The sequence below is a fragment of the Desmodus rotundus genome, chromosome 6 (genome assembly GCF_022682495.2).
Source record: "Desmodus rotundus isolate HL8 chromosome 6, HLdesRot8A.1, whole genome shotgun sequence".
Taxonomy (NCBI): domain Eukaryota; kingdom Metazoa; phylum Chordata; class Mammalia; order Chiroptera; family Phyllostomidae; genus Desmodus; species Desmodus rotundus.
The window spans coordinates 50,908,719-50,928,711 of NC_071392.1; the positions used below are offsets into that span (position 1 = coordinate 50,908,719).

The window sequence follows — 19,993 nt, forward strand, 5'->3', positions numbered from 1 at the left end:
GAGAGATTTAACCCTGAGGATGGCTTTCTGTAAGGATATACTCTATTCGCCATGTAGGAGTCACTCTTCAGGGGCTGTCCCTGAGCCATAGTAGTTCTCGGCAGTGCCTGGCGTCTGCCAGAAATCTCTTTGGCTGTGTCATTAGTGTGGCTAGTTAGGTCGAGTGCTGGTGTTGTTGAAGCCCACAACTGCTTCTGTTGGTTTTGTCCCTCTTTGGCCAGGGCTTCAGTGCAGTTCAATGTCAGATGTTGTGCGTAACTGGCCTTTAGCCACCCATCTGGAGGTACCATGCTGTTTATTGTTTGTAGCTGCATCTACTGGGCCTAGGTGTCTATGGGAGGGGCTAGGCTGTGTACCAGGATTGGCTTCCAGAAGCTCTCTCTGCGCCAGGGGCAGATCAATAAATGTCCAAAGCTCCCAGAGTTTGGCATCTACCTGTTGGCTACTCCACCCTACCCTCCCTCTGAGATTGCCTGGACTTCCTCTAAAATCCTATGAACAAAGGCTATGGAGTGGGCCCAAGCCAGCCATGCCCCACTTACCCTTCTAGGAGTTAAGCTAGAGTAGAGTATGGTGCCTGGGTTGGGAGGACAGGGCTAGTGGGTCCCCATCTTGGGGGAATTGTGGTCAGGCACTCAATCAAGAGAATATGGCCCCTACTCTAGAGTCAAACTACTCAGTCTCTGCTGGAGTCTTCAACTCTAGCCCCCCCAGGAGGAGTGCACCGCAGGTTCAGGTTGTGTGCAGCCAGCTGTCCACACTGCAGGAGCAAGCTGCATAGGGCCACTGGGACTTAGGAAAACAAATCAACAAAGCCTTCTGTTGGGGATGGCATTGGCTGACACTCATCCCCTTAGCTCTGTTGCTATGCTCGCTTGAGCCCCTGACTGGGGCCTCTGAGGGGGATGTGCTCTGAATGTCCCAGCTCTGAAGTGAGTTGCCTTCTGCTCACATCATGGGGTCAGGGAGACTTGGAGGAGCAGATCAAGGCAGCCCTTTGCTGGTGGTGGCACCAGACCTCAAGAGGCAGGTGAGCTGCATGCCTCCCACTAGCTCTGCAGCCAAGCCACCTGAGACCCTGACAGGAGGCTCTGAGTTCAGCAGGAAAGGTCCAGCAGGATTTGGGAATGGATATTAAGGCAGCCTTCCATTGGGGTTGATGCAGGCCCACGGGAGGGGATCAGCTGTACACTTCCACTTAGATCTATAGCCGTGCTTCCAGAGACCCCAACAAAGGAATCTTCTGTTGGGGGTGACAGCTGCTTAACCCATGGGAGGTGGGAAGTACTAGCCCCTGTTCCAAAACCACACAGTCCAATGACCATCTCGGTCTGCCTATAGTTCCTCCGGAAAAAGAGCTCACCTCAGACTCCTGTTGGGTGCAGCCAACAGTCCTTTTGCTCAACCTGAACTTAGCAGGGTGGTGTCCTCAGTATTTGGAGGGCAGTGTTAATGCATTCCCCCAGCTGGTGGTGTAGTAATAGGAGTGCCCAGCCCTGGAAGATTATGTTTAGGGTGGTGTGGGATGTTGCCTCAGGACCAGGACCTCAGTTGCCAACCCTCCAGATTTCTCTCCAGAGCCACGTCACCCAGATTTTCTCCTTATGGTTTACACATGCCCTGAATTGCCTGCCTTCTACCACAGCCTGGATAGTGAGCTCCCGTGCATTGGCCCTTTAGGAGAGCACCTGAGATTCTAGCAGATTTCCTCCTCTTCCAGCAGACAGTTCCTGCTGATTTTTACTGCCAGCTGCTATGCAAGCTCCTCTTCCTGGCTCTGGTGCTCTGGTTTGAAGGTCCTGGTCTGGGGTTGAGATTTCATGTTCCTCAGGGGTGACTTTTGCTTCAGAGATATTCCTCTGGCTTCTCAGACCAAGCGCCTGCATGCAGATACCAGCCCTCTCCACATCTCGCCCCTTCTTAACACTTTCTGTGTAGCTTCCTCTATAAATCCTTGGATGTAATACTCCTCTTCAGCTGTCCTTCAGTTGGTCATTCAGGCCCACTATACTATAATTTAGCTTTAAGTCTGGTTTATTGCCAGGAGGTGGTGTGTAGCTTCTACTTACTCTGCAGCTATCTTGGATCTCCAACATTCATTTCTTTAAAAATTACATACCATACAACTCATACATTTTGCATGTGCAATTGCATGATGTTTAGCAAATTACTGTTTTTCAACCAATGTTACAGTACAATTTCAGAGAACTTTTGTCATCCAGAAAAGTTCTTTACACCTGAACAGACACTTCTCCAAGGAGGACGTACAGAGGGCTCAGAGACATATGAAAGGGTTCTCAGCATCACTAGCCATCAGAGAGATGCAAATTGAAACCACAATGAGATACCACTTCACACCGGTCAGAAGGGCCATCATAAACAAATCCACAAACAGTAAGTGCTGGCGAGGTTGTGGAGAAAAGGGAACCCTATTGGGTACACAGTTGTGGGAATGCAGACTCGTGCAGCCACTGTGGAAAACAGGATGGAATTTCCTCAAAAAACTAAAAATGGAACGTTTTTTGACCCAGTGATTCCACTGCTGGGATTATACCCTAAGAATCCTGAAACACCAATTGCTGAAAAGAACCTATGCACCCCAATGTTCATAGCGGCACAATTTACAGTAGCCAAGTGCTGAAAACAGCCTAAGTGTCATCAGTAAATGAGTGGATCAAAAAACTATGGTAAATTTATACAATGGAATACTATGCAGCAGAAAGAAAGAAGGAGCTCCTACCCTTCATGACAGCATGGATGGACCTGGAGAGCATTATGCTAAGTGAAATAAGCCAGGTGGTGAAAGACAAATACCATATGATCTCATCTGTAAGTGGAACCTAATCAAAATAAACAAGCGAGCAAAATAGAACCAAAGACATGGAAATAAAGAACAAACTGACAATAATCATAGGGGAGGGGAGAGGAGGATAACTGAGGAAAGAAGGGGAAGGACCATCAAGGAACATGTATGTAGGACCCATGGATAAAGACAACCTGGGGGGAAGGAAGAATTGAATGTGGGAGTTGGTGGTAGGCGGGCAGGGAAGAGTAATAGGAAAATGGATACAGCTGTAATTGAACAACAATAAAAAAAGAAAGAAACTACCTCTGGAAGAACTTGAGAAGTGTGAAATAAGTTTTTAATCATGGTATTGTATGATGTAATAAAAAAAGTTCCTTTAATTACAGTTAATCCCCACTTGTGCACCTAGTCCTAGGTCAACCAATGATCTTTCTATCTTGAAAATGTTCCCTTTTTGATAAAGTAATATAAATGTAATCACACTATACATAATTTTTGCATCAGGCTTCTTTTAGCATGTTTTTGAGGGTCATCATGTAGCATTTGTCAGTAGCTTATTCCTTTTTATGGCTGAATACTATTCCATTATGTGGATACAGTTTTTGTTGTCACAAGTTGTTGGATATTTGGACTGTTTCCAGTTTTTGGCTGTTGTGAGTAATCCTGCTGGGAACATTTCATGTACATGTTTTTGTGGAGACATAGGATTTTATTTTCTTTAGACAGATTCCTAGGAGAGGATTTGCTGAGTCATGTGGTAGGTTTCTGTTTAGCTTTTTAAGTAATTGCAAACTGTTCTCCAAAATTGTTAAACCATTTTACATTCCCTCCAGCACTGTGTGAGAGTTTGTTTTCCATATACTCACAGACACTTGGTGTCGGCTGCCGTTCTGATTAGACACACTCTAGCAGGTGTCAAGTGGCATCTCCTTGTGATTTTAATTTGCATGCCCATAATGACTAATGACATTGAGAACATTTCATGCACTTACTGGTTATTCACATATCTTCTTTGGACAAATGTCTATTTTAAGTCTTTTACCATTTTTGTTTAGTTATGTTGTCTTCTTACTGAGTTGAAAGAGTTCTTTGTGCATTTTAGATAAAGGTCCTTTATCGGATACATGATTTGCAAATAATTTCTTCCATCTGTAGGCTTTTCATTTCCGTAATGGAGTCTTTGGAAGCATAACTTTTTAATATTGATGTTCAGCTTATAAATATTTATCCTTTTATGGGCAACGTGTTTCAGGTCGTAGCTAAGAACTCTGCCTAACCACTATGTCATGAAGATTTTCTCTGACATTTGCTTCTAGATTTTGTAGTTTTAGCTCTTTCAATTTAAGTTCATGGGCCATTTTGAACTAATTTTTGTGATGGAGGTAAGGAACTAAGTTCATTCCATTGCCTTTGGATATCCAGATGTCCAGCAGCATTTGTTGAAAAGAGTAACCTTTCCCTATTGGGTTGATTCAGCACATTTGTCAAAAGCCAGTTGACCTTACATACAAGGCTTTATTCCTGGACTCATTTCTCTTCCACTGACCTGTATCCTCTTTGCACTAGTACCACACCAGCATCATTACTGTAATTTTGTTTTCATGTAAGCTTTGAAATCAGATACTATGGGGCCTTATTTGAAGAGCCTGCACTACTGTCTCCAGAAACTTCACTGGTATAAGTAATAAACCTGTTCATATCCTCTTCAGTATGTGGCAACATCAGCTTGCACATCCAAGTCAGATTTTGGGTGGGTCTCCCCGACATACTGTTTATATGGGGTGCCCATAACAGTCTTCCAACTTTATTCTTTTCTTTTTAATGTTACATTTTTTAAAGATTTTATTTATTTATTTTTAGAGAGAGGAGAAGGGAGGGAGAAAGAGGGAGAGAAACATCAATGGGTGGTTGCCTCTCACATGCCCCCAACTGGGGACCTGGCCTGCAACCCAGGCATGTGCCCTGACTGGGAATTGAACCAGCGATCCTTTGCTTTGCAGGCCTGTGCTCAATCTGCTGAGCCACACCATCCAGGGCCCAACTTTATTCTTTTTCAAAATTATTTATACTGTTCTATGTCTTTTGTGTTATCAGGTAAGTTTTAGGATGTTTGTTCATTTTTGCCCCCATAGTGTGCTGCATTGTATTTTAGATCAATGTGGGAAAGATGCCATCATGAAAATACTGAATCTTCTAGCCCATGAACACGGACTCTCTACATTTATTTAGGTATTTTTTTCTATTTTTCTTTCCATTTTTTGTAGTTTTCCACATACACATTTTGTTCTTTTGTTAATTTCTAAGAACTTTATTCTTCTTGGTTTTATTTTGAATGTAGATGTTTTCTTTCATTTTCAAATTGTTCATTGCTAATGTATAGAAATACAATTGGTATTTTGTGTGTTGAACTTTTATCTTGTGCATTTGTTAAACCTGTTCTAGTTTTGGTTTAGTGTGTATTCCACTAAAACATTGGAATTTGGAATTTTCTGAATATTGGACCAGGTCATCTGTACATGAAGACTGTTTTACCTTTTGTTTTCCAATCTGCTGGAAAGCTTTAATTTTGTTTTTCTCCTGTTGCACTCTCTAGAACCTCCAATACAATGTCGAATAGAAGTGGCAAGAGCAGACGTCCTTGTCTTGTTCCTGGTCTTTAGGGAAAAGCACTCAGTCTTTCAGTATTAAGGATGGGACAGCTGTGAGTTTTCACAGATGCTCTTATGAGGCTGAGGAAGTTTCATTTTATTCCTAGTGTGTTGAAAGTTTTTATAATGAATGAGCATTAGATTTTACAAATGCTTTTTATGCATCTGTTGAGGTAATCAGGTGACTTTTGTTCTGTATTAAGTTAATATGGTATATTACATTAATTTTTTAGATGTTAAGTAAACTTTACATCTGTGATAAATCACACTTGGTCATGTTGTATAATCTATTATGCATTTTTTGTGCCTTTGATTCGCTAATACTTTTGGAGGATATTTGCCTACCTAATGGTCTATAGTTTTCTTATTATATCTTTGGCTTTGATAGCAGAGTAATGCTGGCCTCATAGAACTCTTTGGGAAGTGTTCCCAGGTCCTCTGTTTCCTGAATGAATCCTTCTTGTGAAGGATCAACCTTATTCCTTTCTTAGGTGTTTGATAGGTTCTCCAATGAAACCATTGAGATCAGGAATTTTCTTTGTGGGAAAATTTTTAATTACTAATTAAATTTCTTGTTTTATATATAGGTATATTCAGTTTATTTATTTGTGTACCCATTTTGGTAATTGCGTCATTTTAAGAATTCATTAATTTCATGTAAATTACCTGGTTTGTTGACCTAAATTATTTGTAATATTCTCTTATTCCTTTTTCATTTCCATAGGATTGGTAGTAATGTTTTTTCTTGATTTTGGTAGTTTGTGCTTTCATTTCTTCTTGGTAATTCCAGCTTGAGGTTTGCCAAATTCATTTATATTTTCAAAGAACTGAATTGTTTTCCTGGATTTTTCTGTCTTGCATTTTACTTTTTCATTTTAATTATTTCCATTCCCATTTTTCATTATTTCAGTTATCCTTCTTGGTTTGAGTTTAACTTGCTCTTCTTTTTTTCATCATTGATTTAAATCTTTCTTTTCTCATAGAGGCGTTTACAGCCATAGATTTCCCCAAAGGGATTGCTTTAGCAACGTCACAAATTTTGATGCATTGTGTTTCATGCATCCTGTGGTTTTCAGCTGGTTGCCTATAAATTATTTTGTAGCAAATACATGTGAATCTCTTTGTATGTATCCTAATCAGTTTTTATTTAGCTTATTAAATGTATAGAGAACATTTCTCAACAAATTTGAGGAGTTTGGGGCATAATTTCTTCAAACATTTTCCTAATTCTGTTCTTTTCCTCCTATCAGGGAGTCCCAGCACATGTATGTTGGCCTGCTTGATGTTATCTCATAGCTGTCTGATCTCTGTTCAGTTTTTCCTCAATCTTTTTCTCTTGTTATTTAGATTGGGTAACTTGTTGCTCTATCATCAAGTTCACAGATTCTGTCTATTGTCAAGTTGAGTATTCTCTCAGCCCCTCTCTAGTGAATATTTCACTTTAGTTACTATATACTTCTACTCCAGATTTCATTTTTTTATCTGATTATTTTGTAATTTCTGTCTCCTTGATTTGTAATCTCTATTTATTGATTTATAGTTGTGTTGATTTGTACTTTCCTCTAATTCTTTAACATGGTTTTCTATAGCTGTTTGAATATGTGTATGTATAAATTCCCATTTCTGTATAGAAATACCGTATTCGCATTAGCTGCTTTGATGTCATGCTAAATAAAATGGCTGCACGTACTTGGAGACAGTTTGTATTGAGTTGTGGTTTTTAAAATTTTTTTTCTTCGGAGAAAAGTCACACTTGTTCTTTGCTTGTCTTGTAATTTTTTATTGAAAAGTATGTTATTGGAAATATATTGTGTCAACTGTAGATTCTGATTTCTATCCAGAAGGTTACTATTGTTAATGTCTGTTTCCTTAGAAAATTGCCTGGGCTAAATCTGTGAAATTAAGGTCCCTGTGGTATATGGCCTCTGATGTGTCTTTTAGTTTTTTTATTGTCTTTTTAATGCTTTTATTTTTAAGCATAGCTTCATGGGCTCATGCCTTTGTTTACATAGCTTAGTCATAGACAGTGATTGGACAGAGATAGTGATCAAGCACCTTAATTAAGTCTTTCATCTTTTGCCAAATGGATATGGGTATGTACTGGGCAGCACATTCAAATTTCAGGCTATTTTGAGTCTTCCCCAGCTGGTACTTTCTTCTTCTATGTGTTCTTATTACCATAGCCTCAGGGTTGACCAGGAGTGTTTGGCTACCTGGGGCTCTTTTGGGTCCACTCAGCACACACACAACTTCAGCCAGGCATATGCTCACTGCAGCCATGACCTCAACCTCAAGCCAGCAGAGCCTCTGGCCCTTCCTGCTCACACACAACTGATTTTGTCAGTTCACCATTGCATCAATCCCCAGCCCCAATTATGTGATATCCCTTCAACTGTGTAATTTTGCTGCCAGTCCTCACGGTCCACCCTGCTCTGGAAGAACTTTCATGCCCATCGAGCAAGGTGTTGGGAGGTGGAGGAACTGGAGCATCTCCAGGCAAGAATACCACTGTCGATCCCAGAATTCTTGCTGCTTTCCCAGCATCAACCAACACTTCTCAGGTTGTTGTACACATTCGGTCACTTTCTGAGTGCAGAGCCGTTTGTCTTGTTCATCTGTCCAGCTTTAAAGTTGTTTTTCAAGGAGATTTATTGATTCCTCACTCACTGTAACCAAAAGTCTTTTCTAGCATTCACTTTTAGATTATGAAAAGCACAGATGTTATCATTTATATTGAAAGTTTGTCTTTATAGGATTCCCAAATGATTCCAGTATGTGTCAGTTTGTGGCTCAAATGCCATTAAGCCTGACAGGTGGACAGTGAGCACAGAACCAGGAAGTTGGCATGACCATCTTCCTCAGGCTCCTGTCAGCGTGAGAAGAAGGCCGTTAGACCAGCCCACTGTCCACATGCTTTACAGCAGCTTAATAGGCTGGAAAGTGAGGCCTTTATCTGTTCATTTTATCACACATGTAACCTTAACTCTGTGACATTCATGAAGTTAAGATGTGGGGCACAGTCTTCTCTCAAGACTCTTGGCCTTGCACTCTCCTGCAGCAGACTTATGTTGGCTGCAGTCCAGGCAGACACTCTCAGAAGAAAGTGCGTGATCTGAGAAGAGTCCAGCAGCAGTGTGAGGCAGGCTGCGTTTGTGAGTGAGTAGGTTATATCCTTAACTACTACCATGGTCTTCTCACTGCTCCTTTTGTTTTTCTTGTGCCTGATTATGAGTGTAATGCAGGCTTTTTATAAAAAATGTGTGAAGGACAAAATAAAAGATTGTGGTTCTTCAAGCTGTTCAGTAACATCACTGTTGATTGTTTCCTTCTAGTTTTGTGTTTGTAACTTATGTAATAGTGGCGACAATGCCTATATTTTATATCCTGTTTCAAATATTATAATGTGAGTTTAGGGTTATTGTAGAAATTTTGGAAATCCAGAAATGTGTGGCAGTCACTTGTATGACTTGTATGGAAGTCACAAGTATGGTTGGTTGCTTCTGGTCTTTCTGATTTGCCCACATATATTTAGTTTTATTTTTATCAAATATGATACAATTTTTCATTACATATTTGTTTTTACATTATATATTACACATATTCCATGGTACAGCTTATATAAGTATAATTTTAAATGGATGCATATTTCATGGAAATGTAATAATTTTTAACCTCTGCTCTCAGACTTGGAATTTCTTTCAACTTTTAGAGGGAAAGCTACATAATAGAAAACAAGTGCTGTTTCCTTGGAGTTACAGCCTAAGGAAATAATTCAAGTGTGGAGTGATTGGGTCAAATGCACACCTAATACGAGGCTCCCTAGACATAGACCCAGAATGGTTATAACAGGGGTCACTGGCAACAGCACATGAGAGTGACCATCCGGCATCCCCCTTGGCATTAGGAAGACCTCACTGCTTTCTCACTGGGACAGAATTTTTTTTAAATATGTAGAATAAGTTATTTGTACCCAAGTTCCAAGTTATTTGCACTTGAAAAACATATGCAGGCTTGTCAGCAAGGAGGTGGAAGATAAGTAGCCTGGATATTAATTCTTGCTTTATATGAATGTTTTAATAGAACGTAAGTAAAATTCTCTTTGACAGATTAGTGCAAGTGATATCTATTTTACAGGTTTTCCTCCTACAAGAAATAATGTAAAACTTTATTTTACAGTTACTGTTTTGTTCAGCTAAATCTTTTGAGAGTTAAACATGTATCTGTCCTTTAAAATATTATGTGTATATGTTGTAATTTTAAAGAAATCATTTGTTACTTTATTGGAAAGCAATACTTTTTCTCCTTTCCCTTTCTTTCCACGTAGGATCTGAAGAAGCTGAAGAAAAGCAGGACAGTGAAAAACCACTATTAGAGCTATGAGTACTACTTTTGTTAAAGTAAGTCTTCAAAAATGAAACTGTAGCAACAAAGTGCTGAAATAGGAAGCATTTCTTCCAGTGGATTCAGGGTAAAATTCAAAGAATATGAGTCTTTATGTGTGGCCAGGTTAGTCCTATTTACATGAATTTGTCAGTCACATTTTAATTTCTGTAAAATTTCCTAATTTCTGTGTGGGAATAAATTGGTGAAGTATGAAAAGTAGTTCCTAGTCCCAGATTTCTCAATATGCTGGATTCATTTGTGTTTACTGAGCCAGGTCTCCATGTCAGACATGGTTTAAATACAAGCCCTTTACGTGTGCTGTGAGGGTAGCAGTCCTGTGAGACATGCTACTGGTGTTGTCTGCATTTATATTTGAGGCAGGTGAGACTTGGGAAGGGAGAGTAACTTGTTCAGGGTCGCATAGCTAGCAAGTGGCAGAGCCAGGATACAGGCCCTCCTGTCTGGTACCAGGATTCGCTCTGACCCTGCACCAGAATGTCTCAGGTTGTTGCAGCTTCTGAGATGAAAGACGTGTCCAGTCAGTCAAAGCTGTAGCACTTGACGTGCCTCAGCGTGGGGCATGCCATTAAATCCTATCAAGTCATCAGAGGAAGACATTTCAACCTCAGAAATACAAGAAGATAAACATAAATTGTGCTAGTAGTGACTCTGCTTAATTATTTAAACATAGAAGGGAAAGGACAGTAGATCTTAAATGTTCTCATCACAAGAAATAAAACAATTTTGTAACTATGTATAGTGATAGATGTGAACTAGACTTATGGTGACCAATTTTTAATATATACAAATATTGAATTATTATGTTGGATACTTGAAACTGATATAATGTTAAATGTCAATTATATCTGAACAAAAGAATAATAAAATATCAAAAAAAGGAGAAGTTGTAGACAGATTCAGCGTAATCAGGAAACCAGTGTAGAGGCAGGTGGGCTGGCAGAGAAGCTGGGTCCTGGCAAATGGGGGCCCTATATCCAGAGCACGCAACACTCTTTGGTCCCTTCTTTCTGCAGCAGTGTTGAGACAAAGGAAAAATGTGGGCATGTGAAGAGTTGATCTTTTCTAAAATTCTCTGAAACAAATTCTTGTGTGCCCACACTAAATGTCTTTAAGTGTCCGTAACACAGCCCGCCCACGTACACAGACTTCGTCAGAAAAACATAAGGCGATGCATATGTTTTTCTGTTTCTTTTGTTTAACTTCTTTCATCTATTTGATCTTCTACTTGATGTTAAGATACATCCCATAAAGTTTTGAACAATGAAAAAAAAAACATTAGGTAAAGTGTAGCATTTCTCCTTGTAAAACTACTTCTCAAATATTTTTGTGTTCTCTCTTTTTCAAAGTGTGAACAACTCTCAGTGATAATGACTGGAGGGCACAAAGGACTGGAGATGGGGTCTTCCTGTGGAGAGTTGAAGTGGTGACATCCACTGCTGACTGACTGATGGTGAATGAAGATCCCATGTATTGTAATACCTCATAGACACGTACCATGTTCACATGCACTTAGTAACCTGCTTGTGGCAGGTGAGATAATGTAATGGTCCATCCTACGTGCAGTGGGACGGAGTCTGATCTGTAATGGATAGTTGCAGAAAGGTCTTACGCTGTATCCTAGCAACAGACTTCTTAATATATTATAGTAACGTTTTTAGTAAGCAAGATATCTTTTATTTGGATTCACAGAATGGAATTGTTTTGTTTCATGTCTCATTTCTTTTGTATTTCTTTTTTAACATCCTACATTTCCTTTGTGTTTTTTAACTCATGCACATGTGCTCTTTGTACAACTTTAAAATGTAATAAAATCCCACATATCAAAATTACTAGTTTTATTTTTCTTGTTTTGCATTATGAATTTGGCCAAAAGTGTTGTAATTACCAAAGGGGAACAAGGTGGGGTTACAAATACATATACAAAGTCGCCAGACATTTTGTATCTTTCTCTTAGCGGACTGGCTCTGAAGTAGTCTGAGGCATCATGTGAAACCACACTTTGAAATCATTGCCATCTGTGCTTGTTCTAAGAAAGGGCCAAATGACAGAAATGCCACTGAGAGGCAGGAGTCTAACCAGGAAGAGCTTCCTAAGGTGGAGAAAGGGTGATGGAAAGCTCTGGGATCTGGCCTTGGGACTAAAACCCCAGGAACTAAATGGTATTTTCATTGTGAGAATGCTTTATCTCGGGAGTGGACTCACATACACACCAAGCACTCATATGATGCCCAAGCTGGATGTCATTGTATTCATTTAACCTGAGAAATATCTCTCACTTAAACATGCTGTGCTGAACCAGGAGGATACAGCCAAGTGTCATAAAAAGCCAAGGTTCCCAGTAGTCGCACAGATGAAGAAGAGTGAAGTATCTGATACACATGTGTCACGTAGTCAGACTATGAAAGCCTGAAATGTTGATCTGCACAATAGAGCTATTCTTCCCCCAGGACGGCACAGATGGAGCCCGGGGCCTGGGCGCCCACTCTGTATTATGACGGGGAGGGGTATGGGTGGGAGTATTTGGCCTCTGTGTTCACATAGCTGAATAGCCCTCTTCTACTTGACCCCAATCACACTTTTATCTGATGTCCACATCCTCTATTAAACTTTTCTCAGGTTGACATTGAAGTACTTTTGTCCCTTTAGAGGGACTTAACGTGATTTAATATATGATATTCAGTGACACAGTTGAACTTAGGGCCTTGCTGTCTCTGTGTTCCTGTGAAGGAAAAAGCTCATCCCTGTCGCCCACATCTACAGTCTGTCTGTGCCATGAGGTTCACAGCCATGGGTCTTGCTTGGGTCACCCTCTCTACACTGAGAAAACGAAACTCAAGGCACAAGCCTCAGTAAATCAAATTCCATGGAAAAGCAGAGAGATTTGGTGTAATGTTCAGGATTAGCTTAGTGCTATGTGCTCTTTCCTCTCAACAGGTTCATGTTGGACTGACGGTGCAGCATCTGAACGGTCCTGGGCATGAGATTTCCACCTCTCACAGTAGCTAACTGGAGTCACCTTTGCATATAAAAAATGGGGATCCCCTACCCACTCTTAGAAGTATGTCTGATAACTGCCTACATGTGTATTCAGATGGATATTTTTTTTACCTTAACCTGTGGCCTCTTGAAAGTGAGCAAAGTTGGTTGTGGTTTAACTGCCCTTTTTTATCTTACAACCTATGCCACTGCTTGCACAGACCCAACAAGTAGGGGCCGGTTTGACATTGAGCATTTTCCACGAATTAACCACATTTGCCAGAGCATGTCAACAAAAGAAGCCTGAGAAACTAAAACTTCATCAGCCACAGCAGCGCCCTCCCACCAGCCATGCTGTGGCCTCCACCACCTTAGCTCTCCCTCTCTTACCACCGGTTTCAGGGCCGCCCAGGTGGAGCTGAGGAAGGAAGTTGTTAAGAAGTTTGGTGGGACAGGAAATGCTGCCTCTTAGTGCTCAGCTATGAAATTGGCCACACAGAGTGTTCACTGATTTTCAAGTGTCCTCTACCTTTCCCAGTGCACTAGTTTCAACTAAGTAAGTAGTTTTCAACCTTTTTCATCTCATGGCACACATAAACTTAAGATGCAGTGGTACTCCAAAAAATATAATTTTACTGACCTGACAAAAAATAGGTAAATTTTGATTTACAAAAAAATAATAGTAATTGCCTACTTTTTTTGCTTGAAGTGACTTAGATGAAGATTTCTGGTACCATGACAATGAATCAGACACAACCTTATTGTGTGACGTGAACAATGAGATGCAAGTCTGTTACATGACCTATATAGTTATGGTTCAAGACAGAGCATTCACTCCAGAGGGCTATAGTTTTGTTGACTGTCACCTTTTTTTCTTTTTGACGATCTAAGGGAAAGAGCTCAGTGCCCCTGACTAAACAGTCAGGTATTGCATGTTTTAAAAATTCCTGGGGCACACCAGTTGAAAATCTTTGCTTTACATGGAAGGCTGAGTATTTGGCTTAAAGGGGTCTTGATCAAATTAATGAGAATCAAGGAGTAGATCTAAGTAAATTTAATCTTCCTTGTGTCAGGTCTTACTTTGTTTTTGAATGAGAACCTCCACTTGATTTCCAAAACCACCTGTTTCACAGAACCTGAAGCTGATTGTAATCAAGCAAATTCTTTCCAATTTTAAATCAGACATTGTTTTAATTCTATTGTGTAAGTTTTTACTTTTAAAGGATTCATTGGAGTAAATAAAAATATATACAATCTTTTTTTTAACCCACCTACCATACATTGAATGTTTTGTTTTATGCCTTTGCCCATTAACACGCACAGACATACGTACTGTTAGTATCGTTAATAGAAAGTGGTCAAAGGACATGAACAAATAGTTGACAGAAGAAGAAATATAGACAGACTTTAATATATGTAAAGAGCTTATCCTCACTCATAAAAGAAAAGCAGAGTAAAGCCTTGATGAGGCTATTTTTCTCTTGTATTTATGAAGTCCTGACATTTGACAGCACACTCTGGGCATTTGCCTCCATTGTGGTAGAAATGACCAATGCACGTGTTCAAAGACATAAGCACTATTACTTATTTCAGCATTTTTTATAATAGCACAGGGTTGGAAATAAGCCAACAACTTATCATTAAGAATTGGTTTTATGAAGTATTATACATTCACCAGTGAAATATGCACCTAAGTGTTCTTATATACTGACGTAGAGCTCTAGGATGAGTAAGTAAAAAGAGTAGTGCAGAATAATATATACTGTTTACTACATTTGTGTAATAAGGGAAGAAATTTAGACACATGTATTTATATGTATACAAGGTCTGTCCGGGAAAAGTCCAACCACTGTTAATACAAGGAGAATGATTTACACAAAACTGATGTAACCTGGCAGCCAAGGAGAGTGGACTGGAATGCACATGCATGAACAATGACGACTTCACAATATTAGTCAGTGGGGGCGGTAGACGCTGTTCAGTGAGCATGTGTACTGTGTGGTAATCACATTCAAAATGACTGAGTGAGTAGAGCAACGAATATGCATGAAATTGTGTTAAGCTTGAACATTCCTCTATGGAAAATATTTGGATGATTCAGAAAGCCTCAGCAGTGTGCAATTGGTGATTGGCAGCTTCATTATGACAATGTGCCCGCTCATGCATCATATCTTGTGCAGAGTTTTTGGTGAAACATCAAATCACCCAGGTAACTCAGCGCACTTAGAGCCCAGATTTGGCACCCTGAGTCTTACAGCTTTTTACAAAACTAAAATCACCTTTGAAAGGGAAGAGATCTCTGACTGTCAATGGCATTCAAGAAAATACAACAGGGCAGTTGATGGCAATTGGGAGAACTGTGTGAGGGCCCAAGTTGCCTGCTTTGAATCATTGTCCCAGGTACCATGTTTCTTGTATCTTCTTTGATGTAGTCTTTTTCCATATTACCTGGCTGGATACTTTCTGGACAGCCCTCATGCATTCATACCGGCATAATAAAAATTAAAAGGATGTCCAAGAAATAAAAGTGTGACCTCTAAGATCTTGGGGAGGTGGGGACAGAGGTTGAAGCAGGATTTCTTTTTTTTTTTTTTCTTTCTCTTTTTTTTTTAATATATTTATTGATTATGCTATTACAGTTGTCCTATTTCCCGCCCCACTCCACTCCATCCTGCCCACCCCCCTCCCTCCCACATTCCCCCCCTATAGTTCATGTCCATAGGTCATACTTATAAGTTCTTTGGCTTCTACATTTCCTACACTATTTTTACCCTCCCCCTGTCTATTTTCCACCTATCATCTATGCTACTTATTCTCTGTACCTTTCCCCCTCTCTCCCCCTCCCACTCCCTTAATGACAACCCTCATGTTCTAGTTGTTTGCCTAGTTTGCTCTCGTTTTTGTTTTATGTGTGGCCATTAATAACTGTGAGTTTGCTGTCATTTTTACTGTTCCAATTTTTGATCTTCTTTTTCTTAGGTAACTCCCTTTAACATTTCATATAATAAGGGCTTGGTGATGATGAGCTTCTTTAACTTGACCTTATCTGAGAAGCACTTTATCTTCCCTTCCATTCTAAGTGATAGCTTTGCTGGATACAGTAATCTTGGATGTAGGTCCTTGCGTTTAATCTTGGGTAATGTAATTATGATGTGCCTTGGTGTGTTCCTCCTTGGGTCCAGCTTCTTTGGGACTCTCTGAGCTTCCTGGACTTCCCGGAAGTCTATTTCCTTTGCCAGATTAGGGAAGTTCTCCTTCATTATTTGTTCAAATAAGTTTTCAATTTTTTGTTCTTCCTCTTCTCCTTCTGGCACCCCTATAATTCGGATGTTGGAACGTTTCAAGGCGTCCGGAAGGTTCCTAAGCCTCTCCTCATTTTTCCAAGTTCTTGTTTCTTCATTCTTTTCTGTTTGGATGTTTGTTTCTTCCTTCTGGTCCACACCATTGATTTGAGTCCCAGTTTCCTTCTCATCACTATTGGTTCCCTGTACATTTTCCTTTGTTTCTCTTAGCATAGGCTTCATTTTTTCATCTGTTTTTCGAATAGATTCAACCAAGTCTGTGAGCATATTGATAACCAGTGCTTTGAACTGTGCATCCGATAGGTTGGCTATCTCTTCCTCGCTTAGTTGTATTTTTTCTGGAGCTTTGAAGTGTTCTGTCATTTGGGCCAATTTTTTTTTGTCTTGGCGCGTCTGTTACTTTAAGGGGCGGAGCCTTAGGTGTTCACCAGGGCGGGGTAACGCTGGTCGCTGAGCTGTGGCGCTGTACGAGGGGGAGGGGCCGAGTGGGAGCGTTGGCGCCCGCCTCACTCTCCTCCGGATTTCAATCCTTCACTCCGCTACCCACAATCAAACTGGGCCACTCTGGTGCTGGTTCCCGAGTAAGTGGGCCTGTGCACACTCTAGGCCCCTGTGGGTCTCTCCAACAACCTCTCCTGTGAGGCTGGGAGTCTCTCCTGCTGACGCCCCAACCCCCAGGGTCGCTTTCAATCAGAGGTTTGAGGCTTTATTTCCTGGAGCTGGAGCCCTGAATTACGCGGTCTGCTCCCCGCCGTTCGTCAGGTTTATCTGTGGGCAAATTTGGTGCTGCGGGGTGCTACCCGCTGCTCTGCCTGCCCCACTCTCCGCCACTCTGAGTCCGGCCCTCTCAGTTTATCTGCGCAGATGTGGGGCCGCAGGGTCTGCTAGTGCTCGGACTGCCTGTGCCATTTGTCCCACACTCCGCCAGTCTCAGTCCCGCCACAGCCACTCGAGTCCTCTCCACCCCGGTGCCCGTCTCCGCCCCTCCTACCAGTCTGGATGAATGGTTATTTTCTATTTTCTTGGTGTTGGTCCCCCTTGCTGTTCGATTCTCTGTCAGTTCTGGTTGTGCGAGGAGGCGCAGTGTGTCTACCTACGCCGCCATCTTGGTTCTCGAAGCAGGATTTCTTAATGCATATTTTAGAGTGTTTTGTTTTTGGAGCCACGTGAAGGTATTATCTAATAATTTTAGTAGGGTTCTTCTATGCACATTATTTTTTCAACAACACTTCCTGATTGATATTTCTTTAAGTAATCTACATGTTTTGAAGATTCATAACAATCTGTCATATGACATTCTTTTGTTTCTTCTTTTAGTTTCTTATTGGGCCTTTGGGTTAATTTGGGGCTGCTATAAGTAGTGCTATAGTGAATAAACATCATCATACATAAGTCTTCGTCCATGCGTTTCCTTAGGAAATTGATGGGCTGATGGTTAGAACACTTTCCAGGTTGTCCCACCTTCTGTGGGATGGGCTCTGTGATGGTTCCTGGCTGCCTGAGAGTGGAGACAGCAGCACCAGAGGTCAGGAGCTATTTCAGTCATTTAATGGCCTCAAGCCCTGCTACACATTAGAATTACTAAAGGAGGCTGTTTACAACGTTCATAGCAGCACAATTTACAATAGCCAAGTACTGGAAGCAACCTAAGTGCCCATCAGCAAATGAGTGGATCAAAAAATTATGGTACATTTACACAATGGAATTCTACGCAGCAGAGAGAAAGAAGGAGCTCATACCCTTTGCAACAGCATGGATTGAACTGGAGAGCATTATGTTAAGTGAAATAAGCCAGGAGGTGAGGGACAAATACCATATGATCTCACCTTTAACTGGAACATAATCAACAACAACAACAAAACAAACAAAATATAACCAGAGACATTGAAATTAAGAACAATGTAACAATAGCCAGAGGGGAGTGGGGAGGGGGTAGTGGGGAGAGGGATCTATAGGAGCTACTATAAAGGACGCAAGGACAAAATCAAGGGGGAGGGTAGTGGTGGGGGAGGGAGGTGGGACTGGCTGGGGTGGGGTGGAGGGATGGGGAGAAAATGCAGACAATTGTAACTGAATAAAAATAAATAAATTTTAAAAAATAAAATAAAAAAAATAAAGGAGGCTGTTTCAACTCTGACACGTGGCCTGTGAGGAAGTCTGGGCCTGAGTGATTTTTAAAGGCTCCAAGAAGAGAGGCACTAATACAATGGGTAAAACATAAGAGTTTAAGTCAGATGGCCCTGGAATCACGTGAACCCTGGCACTACTGTGATTGGCCTCGGGCATATTTCTTAGCCTCTCTGGTCTTCCCATCAGTGAAAGGAGTGTGACACCTGCACTGTGGTAGAGGGAGAGCATTAGACACAGAGCATGCAGACTGCCTGGCAGAATTCCTGGTGCTCACTATGTTGCAGGTACTGGCTGTTATTCAAACAAAACAAAAGAAAGCAAATGAAAACAGCCTGAGGGAACCTGACAGAGACCATGCATTTACCCAAGTGAGTTTTCATGGCTCTGAAAGTGTTGGGTTTGTAGCTTTTTGGCTGAATTGTATCATGTTGGTATAGTGTCTCTGGCTATCTTTCATTATGCAGAATTTATAATTGCTAATTGTATAAGACTTGATTAACATAAAGGGAAAATCAAGTATTACTTAACTGTAGCCTGCTTGACTGACAGAAAGCCCTCAAAATATCTACAAGTTTATGAAGAAAAGAATCCTAAAACAGTGGGGAGAATTCATAATGGGAAAAATTTGAGAATTGTTGCCTTGAAGTTTGACTTTTTTTTATGGTTGAGAAGTATGTGGAGTACACTAGCTCTATAAAGATTAGAGACATAAGTGCTTTTGTGTGGAATTGTACAATCTTTACCCAGCTGTCCCTTTGCACACCTGTGGATGCAGCCTGTTGTGCTGGTATTTCTTTTAGCCAACCAAGTGGCATGGACTTTAATAACAGATGTCTGATTGGTGGGTGGGAGGTCAGCATTTAAAAATCTTCCCAACATGAACAATTGTGTAGCAGGTTTGTTAGAACCCTGTAATTGTTTGAACAGAATAGGAGTAAGGACAGAAATTGTATACAGGGAGTCAGTTCTCTTCATCAGCTCTTAGTCTAACAAGGAAGGAAATTTTCCCATCTTAATTCAAACCTAAACAACCTGTTTCTACTCTAGTAGCCAGTCACATAGAAATTATGAGTAGAGCTCCTGTAGCCAGATTGTTTGGGTTCAAACCCCAGTCTACTTGTAATTAGCTGTCTAACTATGGGGATATTCTTTATCCCCTCTTTTCCTCAGTTTCCCCATCTGTAGAACAGACATAATTGTACTTGTTTCATGGGGTTCTTGTGAGATACAGGTTAACACATGCTTAGACCAGCACCAGTAAGCACTATGCAAGTGTTTGCTATTACTACTTCATTAGGGTGTTAATCATTGAATTTGTAAATCATGCCAGAAATCTGAAATTCTTTGGAATTTGAACACTTTCTTCTAAAGATGGGTAAACATAGGCAAAATGACATGGTCAAGGACAAATGACACAGCCAGTTCGAGCCAGACCAAGTAAACGAGGCTGTAAGTATGGAGCATGAGGTGAAAGTTCTGGCCCAGTGTTCCCCCCACCACACCACGTGGCAGTGTTGGTGTGATGGAAAAGTACTAGACCAAAAAGGAAGTATACCCACCTCCTCCCTCAGAAATGCCCACGAATAACCAGAGGCTTCCACAAGGGGATACTGAGGAACTCTGGACCCATTCCATCAAATAGAGCAGCTGGAATGCCAGAATGGAGCACCTAGTGGCACCGTCCAAGACTTGCTTTGCCTGAGACTCTCAGTCCATTTCATTAACAC

At 40.9% G+C, this 19,993-nt stretch overlaps 1 protein-coding gene across 5 annotated transcripts in view; it reads left to right on the forward strand.

Annotated features, from left to right (window-relative positions):
- Positions 1 to 19,993, forward strand: part of STARD3NL (STARD3 N-terminal like) — a 151,000-nt gene that overhangs the window by 49,704 nt on the left and 81,303 nt on the right. For 3 of the 5 annotated variants that reach the window (XM_053926488.2, XM_053926486.1, XM_053926487.2), the window contains one exon: positions 9,779 to 9,851. In XM_053926488.2, the coding sequence (XP_053782463.1) occupies positions 9,779 to 9,834 (56 nt within the window). In that variant the 3' untranslated portion in view covers positions 9,835 to 9,851. Of the gene's footprint in view, positions 1 to 9,778; positions 9,852 to 11,204; positions 11,686 to 19,993 lie in introns of those variants that run through there. The other 2 variants (XM_024558339.4, XM_024558361.4) reach the window with 1 other exon arrangement.